We start from the raw sequence: 11,757 nt of genomic DNA, 5'->3' as shown, positions 1-11,757 counted from the left end.
GCTGCTCTGGCGGGTGTAACGCTCCTGGCTGTGGCACTGATCCTTGTCCTGGCGTGAGCACATGGTGGTGTTTCGGGGTGACCTGTGGGGAGAGAAGAGCTGTCAGGGGCTTTCCTTTCCTGCTGCTGCTCTTCCAGGAAAGAGAAATATGGATGTACGTTTATCTAGTCTTAGCCAGACCCCACAATCATCTTTAAACCTTGCACCGGCTTCTTATACTGCCCGTGGGATTGTCCCACCAAAGCCATAGACGCTGGGAGCATCCAGAGCAGCTGGGCAGGTCTCACCACGGTTGGCTTTCCAACGCGGAGCTGTCTCACTGCCGGAGGGAGCAGAGCAACACCCCAGAGCCTCCCTCCAAGTCCAAATCTCTCTGCTTTCCTTCGGCATCCCCGGCACTCCCTCCTCATCCCACCTCCCTGCTCATAAGCCCCAATCCAGCACAAGACGTGGGGCTCAGCCTGCTCCCAACCCATCTGGAGGGTTCCGAGCCCCAAAGCCCCTCAGCGTCGCCGCTCTTACCTGAGATGCTCGTGCAGCAAAGGGCAAGGAGAGAATGAGGCTTTCCGGGCCAGGAGCACTTTTATACCCTCTCTGCGCACCCCGTCTGGCAGCGAAGCACCTCCCTGTTGCAGAGGTCTCTTCATTTAATTCGTTGATGGCTTTTTGGTTTGGGTTTTTTTTTTTTTTTTTTTTCGCCTCTCCGCTCTTCAGGCTGCCGGCGTGACTCACCTCATCCGCGCCGGGTCTCGCCTCTCGTTATCGGTCGTCTTTCCTGTGTCGCAGAAATATTTAATTGCCAGCTCTACCTGCGCTCGGCTGGGATGGGGGAGTAGTGTGGGTGGCCCCTGTTTCCACAGCTTTACCAGTTTGCTTGTGGTGTTGATCACAGCCGGGGAGAGCTTTGAGTTTAGCAGAGGGATTTATGTCCTATACTTCAATCACACCATCCTTTTCAGATATCTTGAGGTCCTCTAGTCCTGCAAATGCCCATAAACCCAGAGATGTGCCTGTATATACCAACTCGCTCAGGCTGAGAGAGTTGGGGGTGTTCAGCCTGGAGAAGAGAAGGTTCCAGGGAAACCTTACAGCCCCTTCCAGTTCCTAAAGGGGCTCCAGGAGAGCTGGGGAGGGACTTTTTACAAGGGCATGGAGTGATGGGACGAGGGGGAATGGCTTCAGAATGGAAGAAGGGGGTTTTGGATTAGATATTAGGAAGAAATTGTTGGCTGTGAGGGTGGTGAGCCCCTGGGGCAGGTTGCCCCGAGAAGCTGTGGCTGCCCCATCCCTGGAGGGGTTCAAGGCCAGGTTGGACGGGGCTTGGAGCAACCTGGGCTGGGGGGAGGTGTCCCTGCCCGTCGTGGGGCGGACGGGACTGGATGATTTTCAAGGTCCCTTCCAACACAAACCATTCTATGATTCTATGAATAACGCTTTTGGCACGGTAGACTACTCTTCTGCTCTTAGCAGCAATTTGATGGGTACCACTGTTGGCTCATTTCTCTTACAACCGGCTGAAATACAGTGGAGTGGTGAAGAGAGAGAAAAGACAGCCCCTATTAAACTTTTTTTGTGGGTCAAAAGTTTCCTGCTGTTGCCAGAAGGACCAAAAGCAGTTGGGATTCTTATTTTTGGAAGGGGGAAGACCTGCCCTAGGTGGTGATCCAGGGTGAGCGAGGTACATAATTACGTGGTTAACTTTCAGTCCGTGAGTAATGCCGGCAGCAGCAGTGCCCGTGGGTTTTTTTTTCCAGGCTGTGAGCAGCTTCGGTGCTGCCACGCGGAGGTGAAGGGCTCCCGTGGGTGCTGCCTTGGGTGACGCACGGTGGCCTGGGGTGGCTGCCGCATTGCAGGGAGCTGGCAGACTCTTGGGATTTTCTCCAAACTTGTAGGAACATCCTTTTTGGGGGACTTTTCCCTGCTCCCCAATTACCTTATAACTGGCCCACAAATCTGAGTGTTATTCAGACGGATGCACAGACCCACGCGAGCCTTCAGGCCAGTCAGGGTACTACGTTTGCAGTGAGAGCTAATTGCAGGCAATAATTTGAGATAATCCCTGTACCTTTCCTGTACCTCTGCGGCATCGGCTGGGGAGTGCTTTGGACCACAGATCTTGTTTTTGCCCTTTTTTTGCCATTACTGTGGAAGGCATTTCAGTTATTAAACAGGCAGTAAATAAAAGACTAAAATCAGCATTTCCAGCTGAAATAGGGAACTACCATGATTTTCTCAGTGCAAAACACTGACAAAACACTTCCCCATCCCTGGAGGTGTTCAAGGCCAGGTTGGATGGGGCTTGGAGCAACCTGGGCTGGTGGGAGGTGTCCCTGCCCTGGGCAGGGGACTGAAAAGAGATGAGCTTTAAGGTCCCTTCCAACCCAAACCATTCTGTGATTCTATGAAAAGTGCTTGGAAAACGCAGTTTGGTTGCTTGCAGAGATGCTTGAGCATTTGGTATTTTTGGCCCACCTCTCCTGCCTTTTATCTTTCTCCACGCTGATTGAGTTTTCATGCTATTTCCAGATGCTCGGCTTAATTAACCCCATCCCATCTTGGCTAACGCTGTTTGAGAGACCCGGCATCCTTCGGGAAGCAGCTGGAAAACTGCCCAAGCTGCCGGGCACTGTGGTGCCTCTCTATCCTCTTGTGAGCTCCTGCTTTGAACGCAGGTGCCCAAAACCTCGTTAAGGCACTGCAAGTCCTGAGTGGTTCCCGCAACCCAAAAAACATCTGACACATTTGCTGTTACTGAAACACAGAGGATTTTTGGAAAGGCGGGTGGACAGGGCAGGGTTAATGAATCAGCTACGCAACCTAAATGCTTCTTTTGTATTGCTTAATTGCTATTATGAACGAGAACAGTGTCAGGGCAAACTGTACCCAGGTTGGATCACTTCTGTTTAATTGCGTTTTGTTCTGGCATCAGAAGAAATGTGGGAAATACTCTCCATGAAAAAAGACTCAAAGCAATTTTTGGCTCTCAACATCACACTGTATTCAGTTCCTCATGCTTTAATTGTTCCAAGTTCATTAAAGATCAGCAGAACTCAGCCAGCAGTCCTGGGGACCTCTAGGTTTTGTGGCTGTCCAACTTAACACGCATCAAAAATGGGGTTTGCGATGGGGGCTTAAGGCAAACGCCGGAGTCACGCAACCCTCAACCGGCATTTTCAACCAATTCCTACACCGAAAGCTGCTTCCTACACCGAAAGCCGTCAGCCCGCACAGGGAGTCAGCTGCCGCCTGCACCCTTTTCAGCAATGCCAGATATTTCTGGTCGTCGTGACACACTCGCGAATAATCTTATCAGGGCAACATCCATTTTGTGAATGGCAATACCAAACCAATACGTTACACAAGTCGCTTTAATTACAAGCTGAGAAGAAATTTATCAGTCCATTGTGTAACGCCGGCACCTTGCGACGCCCCTGGCTCGACCCAGGGCTCTTGGAGTGTCGGGCAGAGGGTTTTTAGAAAGGCGTGCTGGGGGGGTTTGTCGCAAGTGTGTGGAGATACCTGCCCCAAGGATGGCGTTTGGGGTCAGATGGCAAAAAAGAAAGGGATTTCTGCCCCATCACGGGTGCCTTTGCCTAGAGGACTTTTTCTGCCCCACAGTTGTGCCCATAGCCGGTCCCGAGGGCTTGTACAATGCAGCCCATGGGGTTTTGGTGGTGGATTTGGGTCTCCGGCTCTGGGGGAAGGTGGGATGGAGGAGAGCTGCCTGCACTGCAGAGGCCTGAGACGGCCTGCTAAAATGTCAGCGTTGAAAAATCTTTATTCTCTCTCTTTTCCATTGAAGTCCATAGGGGAGAGTGCGGCAGTGCCTGCCCCTACCACCGTGTCTGGGCAGGGTAACTTCAGGGCTATTAAAAAAGCACAGAGTGTCTTGTATTGTGGTGTGAAATACCCGGTGAAAGAAAAATCACGCACATGAAGCTCATGAACTCTGAATTGTAATGGCTCATATATAGTCACAGACTGATACAGAGAAAACCACACCAGTGTGAATGTGCGCAGTTTATTTTAGCACCCACAGATAAGGTCATCGGAAGGACAGGACTCGCCAGGGAAGGGAGAGGAGACATTTTCTTTGCACATTGCTAGGAGACATGCAAAGCTTTCTGAACTCAGCACACCATCAAGGACACGCGTGTGTATAACATGCAGACAATGCCCTGATCACTTCATCTTTGAGGATACTTGGTAGATTTGCTGCTGGCAATCTTGTGGCTTTCCGTGGCAGGATCCCCTGCTGCTCCCATGGCATCCAGATCCACTGCTGCTCCCGTGGCATCCGGATCCACCACTGCTCCTGTGGCATCCGGATCCGCCACTGCTCCTGTGGCATCCAGATCCACCGCTGCTCCCGTGGCACCCTTCACCGCCGTGGCATGAGGATCGCTCTTGCCGGTGGCACTGGTCCTTGTCCTGGCGGGAGCACATCTTTGCAGACCTACTGGAAAGACTATCATCTTTGAGTGGGTGCAAAGGCAAGAGAGACACCGTGATGTCTGCCAGTCAGCGGTAACAGGTGTCTAGTTAGATGGGATTATACATCAAGAATAAATTCTTGTTGTAAGCCATATTCTTGAAGAAGAGAGAAAAATCAGCAATGCACGGCTGCCCATAGTGGTCCTTGACCTGTATGGAAGACGCTGTGCTTTGAGCAAGTCTTTCTCTTCCATGTTTAACAAATATATAAGATAAAAGTTAAAGCACTTAGTGATTAGTGAGAAGTGGTGGCCAGACTGAGTCCGGAGCTAGATCTGAAGAGTCCTTCCTGTCCTCAGCCATCTGAACCAGTAAGTTTTAAGTTTTCCTCATTGCTTTCTATCATTTATGTATGGACATGGATGGAGAAGACAACCTAGGTGGAAGGACTGAGAAACTGTGACCAGAGACAGTCATAGAGGTGAGACGTGTAAGAGAAGTGGTCAAGACCTCAGGATCAGGACAAAGCTGGTGATCATTAAAAGTCCAAAATTTTAATCAAGCTCGACTTACCCTGTTCAGCGGTAATTTGAGAGGAGACGTGAAGCTGAGACAATGAGGAGAAATGGGGTGCGAGATCTTTTATAGGGCACCCAGTACTTTTCCTCCGGAAACAAGATGAGGTCCCACTGGAGGGACTTGATTGTTCACCACCCCGAGCACTTTGCTAATTGGAGAGTTTTTACACTGCTGTTTTGACTCATGGTATTACGAGCAGATCGATATCCCGCCTTTGGGATCGCCGTTCCTCTCGTTACTCCATAAAAATGTTAATTGCCCACCACGCCTGGTGTGGTTCACACACAGGGATGGGGAGGATTCTGGATGGTCCTGCTGCCACTGCCTAAAGAATTTACCTGTTTCTCGTACCTAAAGCAAAGCAGCCCAAGTTGGCAATGCGAAAATGTTAGTGGATGGGAAGGTGGGATAGTGGGGTGGACTGGCTTGCAAAGGGATCCAGAAAATAAAAGGGGCTTGAAAGAGAAGAAATAAGGCGATGGCGGTGTGTAGGAAAAAATCGGTGCGTTTGGGCAGCTTGGGAAAAAAATCTAGGTTGTGAGTGGGCGAAGGAGACAAAGGGAATTAAGGATGCAGGTATGAGCACATGATGGGGTGGCAGAACGTGAGTGAAGAGCCCGGGGCTGGTCTGTGTGTGTGGTGCCCTGAAAACAAGGAGTGTGAGCATCCTCCTCCGAGCCCCGGGGGTCAGCACTGGCCACCCGCCCCCGCCGGGGCGATAGGGCTCAGCCCTGGTGGGTTGCAAAAGGAGTCCAGTTGCCTCGGGGCTCTAAAGCTGTCACTGATGGTTGGGGTTGGGGTTTAGAGGTGGGAGATGGCGATGCGAGTGTTTGAAGCAAACTCCTGCTGGACGTGTCTGGTTGGAAGGACGAGAGTGGGCAAACGCAGGCGGTGGGATGTGGCCAGGCAGTAGCATCAAAGAGAAACCTATTTCTGAGTAAAACAGCAAAAAATAAGGCTGAAAGGAGTGTTGCAATATTTCAAGTCAATCTTTTCTTTGCTCAGAGAGAGACTTTTATCCCAAACAGAAGGAATTTAAAACCCAATAGGAGACAGTGAGCATCCGGGCAGCAGGCTTGGAAGGACAAAAGGTCTCCAACAGTGTCCTGCTCCCATGATACTTGTTCCAAGTATCTGCTGTTGGTTACCTTTATTACACATTGATTGGAAATGCAGGGAGGAAATTGTTGTGACTCTTTGAGCTCTCTCTGTGCCTCCATCCTCACGTATACATTGAGGAGGGCATCTGGATCTACGTCTCTGTTGATTTAATGCTCTGCTTTGGGGACAAAAGTGTCTTTCTGTCCACAGAGCACACCAGGCCTGATCTCATCCAGGACTCTAGAGGCCACTGTGATATTAATAATAGCACAGATCGAATTAAAATAAAATAGAGAGTCGAGGAGATTCATTGCTAACCAATGGAGCTGAATCACTTGAACAGACTGATACATGAGGAAATCAGACTGTGTCTGAGGATATTTCACAAACGTCAGAAGAACAAAAATTCTTGTGAAACTATTATTCACGATTCACTAATTACACCCCAGATCACGTGGATGGTGCCAAACACATTTATCATTTCTCTCGGCGACAGAAACATCCACCTGAGCACGGCCTGGTGGAGGGGATGCTCATGCGCACCGGATCCGTGTTCAAGACAGGACCATACTGACCCTACAGCTGGTCTCTGGGCCCCACGTATCTCCTGCAAAGCTCCTAGTTTTTGGGAGAGGCTTCCCTGTGTCCCTTGATCCTATTCTGAGTGGATGGCATTTTTTTTTTTCTTTGGGTAATTTGTTGGTTTTATAGAAGGAATTGTCCTAATACAAGTTTCAGGAGTGGGTTTGTTCCCCAGTTTGGATCATGGTTTCTGGGTGGCTTATACGTGGTCATGATTATTCCATATTTCAGTTATTAGTTTTCTATTTATGAAGGAGATACATGAAGAACAGAAAAAAAACAAGATCTTAGAAGGATCTGGGGGACATCCCAGGTACAAGTTCAAACCTCCAAATCCCTGAGAGGTGATTTAAACACAAAGATGATCTCTCATTTGTTGCGGACAAGGATTGCTTGTATGAAATCCCTCTCATTAGAGGTTGGACAAATCTATGTCAAAATAGCTTAAGCAGAACAACACCTGCCCTGGGGTGTGGGAAGCCGGAGCTGCCCTCCTGAGGTCTCCTCCAGCTCTCTCTTCCACACCACAGCAAGCTCCAGAAGGGAATTGAAAGTGGATTTGGACACCTTTGTCACCGCCCCATCCTTTGCTGCGGTAGTTTTGCTTGCAGTTTTCTTTCCAGGGAGGTCCCTGAGGTTCGCACAAGGGGTGTTGCCATTGCAGTCCACCGCATGGCCCATGGGGTGGGTGTTTGGGCTGCCCCAGGGCTGGGCCAACCCTTGGGACAGTGCTTGGGATGGGGACTGTGTGCTCTACAACGCATGTTGGCATCAGCCTCTGCCCATGCATAAGGAAGAGGTTGGTGAGGAAGGCTTGCTACAGTGTCGGGGCAGAGCGTGCCGCCAGCCCCTATGTGTCCACCAATAAAACCTCCATTCCAGGAAGGGACACCCTGTGCCTGTTTTTATTTCTTTTCCTTATCCAGATCGTTCAGCTGGAGAAATCTCGACCATTAATGTTGTGAAGTGGCTGACGCTGCGATGTGTCACATCCTGCAGGCTGGGCCAGGCAGGACACCGGGAGATGGAGACGATGGAGGCTCTCGGCTGGGCTGGGTGAGGTGCGAGGAGCCACCTGGGACATGATGCTGTGAGTCACTGACTCCAGATCCCTGCTTTGCTGCAGCAATCCTCCCAGGTGATTCCCCTTCTGACCCTACCGGGCCACATCTTGGAAGGAGTTTGGGGCCTTTCACCCTGTTAGAGTGAGAAGGTCCAACCAAATGCCCCCCTGATGTCTACAAATTCATTTCTAATTTCTATTTGATGTGTATTCCTGGCCAGATGATCCCCGTTTCTCCTTGGATCAGAGTCTTCAGCTCTGAGAGGTTTCACCCCTCCCTGGTCTTTCCCAACATCTCTCTCAGTGATCAGAGTGGCACTGAGTGTCACTGAGCTGCTGAAGACATCCAGGTCCTGCAGGAGCTGCCTCCCTTGGGGTGAGACAAGATCTGTCACATTTGGGGTCTCTGAAGGTCTAATGGACCATGGGCCAGGGCATTTCTCTTCCACAAGCTTCAGCATCCCCTCTTGCTCTACACTAGCTGTCCATTCCTATTCCTGAATCCTTTTCCTGACTTTTTTTCCCAGGACTAATTTTGGAGGTTTCTGATACAAGTCAAACTGCACCCATTGCCTCATCAAGGAATGAAGTGATGTGCCCTCTCATTTTTACCTCTTTGATGAAGTGTGTGGGCTTTTTGCATTAGTATATTAGTATTGAGTTGCTGGGTTGCATAAAGAGTCCGTGATGAAAACTGTTAGTTCCTTCTCAACAAGGAAGTTGTCTGGAGTAGGAATAAAAAGTCATCAGGTTGAGTCAACCAGGAACCTTGATGTGAGGGTGACCGGGGATGCTGCAAACACCAGCTTTGGCCACAAGAAGAAACAGAAGCAACTCAAAGGGATGAAGTGGAAAACACTGATGCAAGGGGGGTTATGAACCATAATTTTTTATTGCCTCCACGTCTGCTGTGAAATAAGGAGATGAATAGCACTTAATATTTCACAGAGTCAGTGGGTTACACCTTCAAAGCACGTTACAAGCAAAATGAGAAGGAAGAGTGGAGACCCGTGAGCGACGTGGGACATGCCACCCATCGGGGCAAAGCTGCGAGAGTGAGAAGTTTCCCCCATCCATCCCCACTCCTCAAGTCCTCTACTTTATCTTCCGGGCTGGCACTTTGCAGACCTGCTTTTGTTGCTGGCTGGGGATGCACTTTGCCGCGGGCACGCAGCCTTGCTGCACCGGAGGTGGACAGCTCTGCACGGGGCAGCACTGCGGGACGCGCTGCGTTGGCTTGCCGTAGCACGGCTTCCCCCCCTGGTACCCCGATCCGTGGCATGTCTCGGAGCAGACCGACCTCCCGTAGCTGTGGCATCCCCCTGATGACCCATAGCTGTATGTGGGTCTTCTGACGCAGCTTGAACCACCTCCGTGGCACGAACCAGAGGACCCTTGGCACCTCTCGGAGCAGACCGACCTGCCATAGCTGTGGCATCCCCCTGATGACCCGTAGCTGTACGTGGGCCTCCTGACGCAGCTCGAGCCCCCGCCTCCGTGGCACGAATTAGCCGCAGTGTAGCCATGGCATCTCTCGGAGCAGACTGGCTGCTGATAGCCGTAATGCCGGTAGTTGTGCCCTCTCATGCCTTCGACGCCTTCGCCCTCGCACCCCGAGGAGCAGGTGTTGTAGCCGTAGCGGAAGGGTGTGCGCCGGGTGTCCAGCCAGGACCCCGAGGGATCATACCAGGTTGAGTTCAAGTTGAAGTATGATTCTCTTCCAGAAGAGTATATCATGTTTGATTTCTTGGGAGAAACCTGAAAAACACACGGCCAGATAGGCTTGCATTTCCACCTCCTCTGTTTTCACTTAATTTCACATAAACCAGCTTTAGTGAGACATTCATAAGTCAGCCTTGCTTATCCTGAAAACCTGGATCTAAAGAAAAATCTTACAGTTGCCCAATACTAGTCATCCTATGTCCAAGCCCTCTTTCTGACCTTACCCTTGATTTTTTTTCCCCTCCAAGAAGAGGAACAGCCATGAGGCACTGCAGCACATAGTGGCATTGCTATAAATCCCATACCCAGGTACCCCAATAGCTTCTTTCTTGGCTTAGCCCGCTGCCCTTGTGTGTAGAGCATGGTCTGAAGGACAGTGCAAGCGTGCCGGGACCGTGACCTCCTGAATCCAGACACCCATCCAAAAATGAACCTGGCTGCTCCAGGATGTGTCTTACCCAATTCGCGGGGGAAGGCAGATGCTGACCAGGAGAGCAGATTGTGAGAAGCAAAGGGACGGAGGCCTTTTATATGGTTCCAAGTCTTCCCCTTGTACATGAAACACGCTGCAGGAACGAGAACTAAATTATTTATTGGCAAAACATCTCCTCCATTTAGATGCTGTTCCCAGCGCTTGGCATGTTCTGCTTGACTCATGATTCCTGATAAGCATCTCTTAATTATAATGTAGTTACCGAGTGGTGCACATAAAGGACTCACATCATTTAAGCCACACATCGGCTATATGAGGAGGGTAATAATGTACTTATTCACCATCTCCAGAGGACTGAGACACTGAGTGGAGACTGACGGGTGACCTGTGAGTCAGGAGCCGTGATGTGCATGGTGCTACCGTCCTGGCCTTCCCCTTCTGGTACCCATGAGGAGCATTTCCAGGTGCCTGAAGCACAAACAGGTGATTGGGAAGAGCCAGCTCAGAGTCACCAAAAGCAAATCGCGCTGATGGGTTTCGGTGATGAAGAGGCCGGCTCTGTGGATGGTGGAATGTGATGGACGATGCTCCATCAGGTTGTGTGAGGCTTTTGGCACAGTTTCCCATGGCAGCCTTGTAGTTAAACTGGTGGAGGTATGGACCAGATGGGTAAACTACATGATGGGTGCAAAACTCCTGATACTGCTGCTGTTTAATATCCTCGTTAATACTCCTGATAAGGGGGTGGAACTGGCAAATCTACAGGTGGCACCAAGTTGGGGTGAGCAGCTGGAACTGCTGGAGGATGGGATCTGGGCAGGGTGGAGAAACGCTCTGGCGGATGGGATGGACTAACTGGAATGGGAGGGCTGGGGAGGCTGGTGAAAAGCAGCTGGGAAGAAAAGATGGACCAAAGCTGACCTGGAATAGCCAATGTGAGGGCTAAGCTGGCCCTTGACCTGTGGGCTCTGAGTCAGCCCTTCAGGCACCGCGCCAGGATGGTGCCTGGGAACTGGTTTCAATGAGAAGAGGCTGGGAAGAGAATCACAGAATGGTCAGAATTGGAAGGGCCCTCTGGAGGTCCCCCATCCCACCCCCCGCCAGAGCAGAGGCACCTCCAGCAGTGGCACAGGACAGCGTCCAGGCGGGTTTGGGATGGCTCCAGAGGGGGAGACTCTCCCACCTCTCTGGGCAGCCTGTGCCACTGCTCTGCCACACTCACAGCAGAGAAGGCCCTCCTCAGGTTGAGATGGAACTGCCGATGGTCACCTTTGTGCCCGTTCCCTCTTGTCCTGTCCCTGGGCCCCGCTGGAAACAGACTGTTCCCATCCCCCGGCACCCTCCCTTTGGGTATTTACAAGTATTGATAAGATCCCCCCTCGGTCTTCTTTTCTCCAGACTAAAAAGCCCCAAGTCCCTCAGCCTTCCTTCATAAGAAAGATGCTCCATTCCCCTAATCATCTTTATAGCCCTTTGCTAGGCCTTCTCCAGCAGTTCCCTGTCCTTCTTGAACCGGAACTAATAAAATAAGGGATTTCTGAAGTTGAAGTTTGTGTGTAAGTGTTTTTTTGTTTGGTTAAAATTAGACATGAGAAAAATAAATTGTTGTGGTATTCTGCATTAAGAAAACAAGAATGAATTTCTTTTTTCCTCTCTGGTTTTCCTTGGTGGTTGCTCGCGGCTGTGAGGGCATGCCGGGGCTATGCTTAGTCAATACAAAGAAACAAAAATGTATGTTTTAATGCACCTAGTGGAAGGCTTTTCTGGCAAAATGAGAGAGAAACAGAACTTTTATCAAGAGTTCCTGTGATAGCTGGGCAGTGGGGACTGCGGGGGAAGAGCG

The 11,757-nt window shown here is 50.6% G+C and overlaps 2 protein-coding genes across 2 annotated transcripts; both read right to left on the bottom strand.

Moving 5' to 3' along the window:
• Positions 1–4,182: 4,182 nt before the first annotated feature.
• On the bottom strand, positions 4,183–4,446 carry LOC104291245 (keratin-associated protein 17-1-like). The gene has a single exon (XM_009890455.1). It carries the CDS (start codon positions 4,444–4,446, stop codon positions 4,183–4,185), a length of 264 nt encoding a protein of 87 aa, XP_009888757.1.
• A 4,408-nt stretch (positions 4,447–8,854) lies between these two features.
• On the bottom strand, positions 8,855–9,496 carry LOC104291244 (keratin, ultra high-sulfur matrix protein-like). The gene has a single exon (XM_009890454.1). The coding sequence runs from the start codon at positions 9,494–9,496 to the stop codon at positions 8,855–8,857; it is 642 nt and encodes a 213-aa protein (XP_009888756.1).
• Positions 9,497–11,757: the final 2,261 nt, after the last annotated feature.

The sequence above is a fragment of the Charadrius vociferus genome, unplaced genomic scaffold, assembly GCF_000708025.1.
Source record: "Charadrius vociferus isolate BGI_N301 unplaced genomic scaffold, ASM70802v2 scaffold698, whole genome shotgun sequence".
Classification (NCBI taxonomy): domain Eukaryota; kingdom Metazoa; phylum Chordata; class Aves; order Charadriiformes; family Charadriidae; genus Charadrius; species Charadrius vociferus.
This window is presented reverse-complemented; position numbering and strand designations above follow the sequence as displayed.

Excerpts from the sequence above, each read along its gene's own strand:
- LOC104291245 (XM_009890455.1), bottom strand. The coding sequence starts at position 4,446 with ATGTGCTCCCGCCAGGACAAGGACCAGTGCCACCGGCAAGAGCGATCC.
- LOC104291244 (XM_009890454.1), bottom strand. The coding sequence starts at position 9,496 with ATGATATACTCTTCTGGAAGAGAATCATACTTCAACTTGAACTCAACC.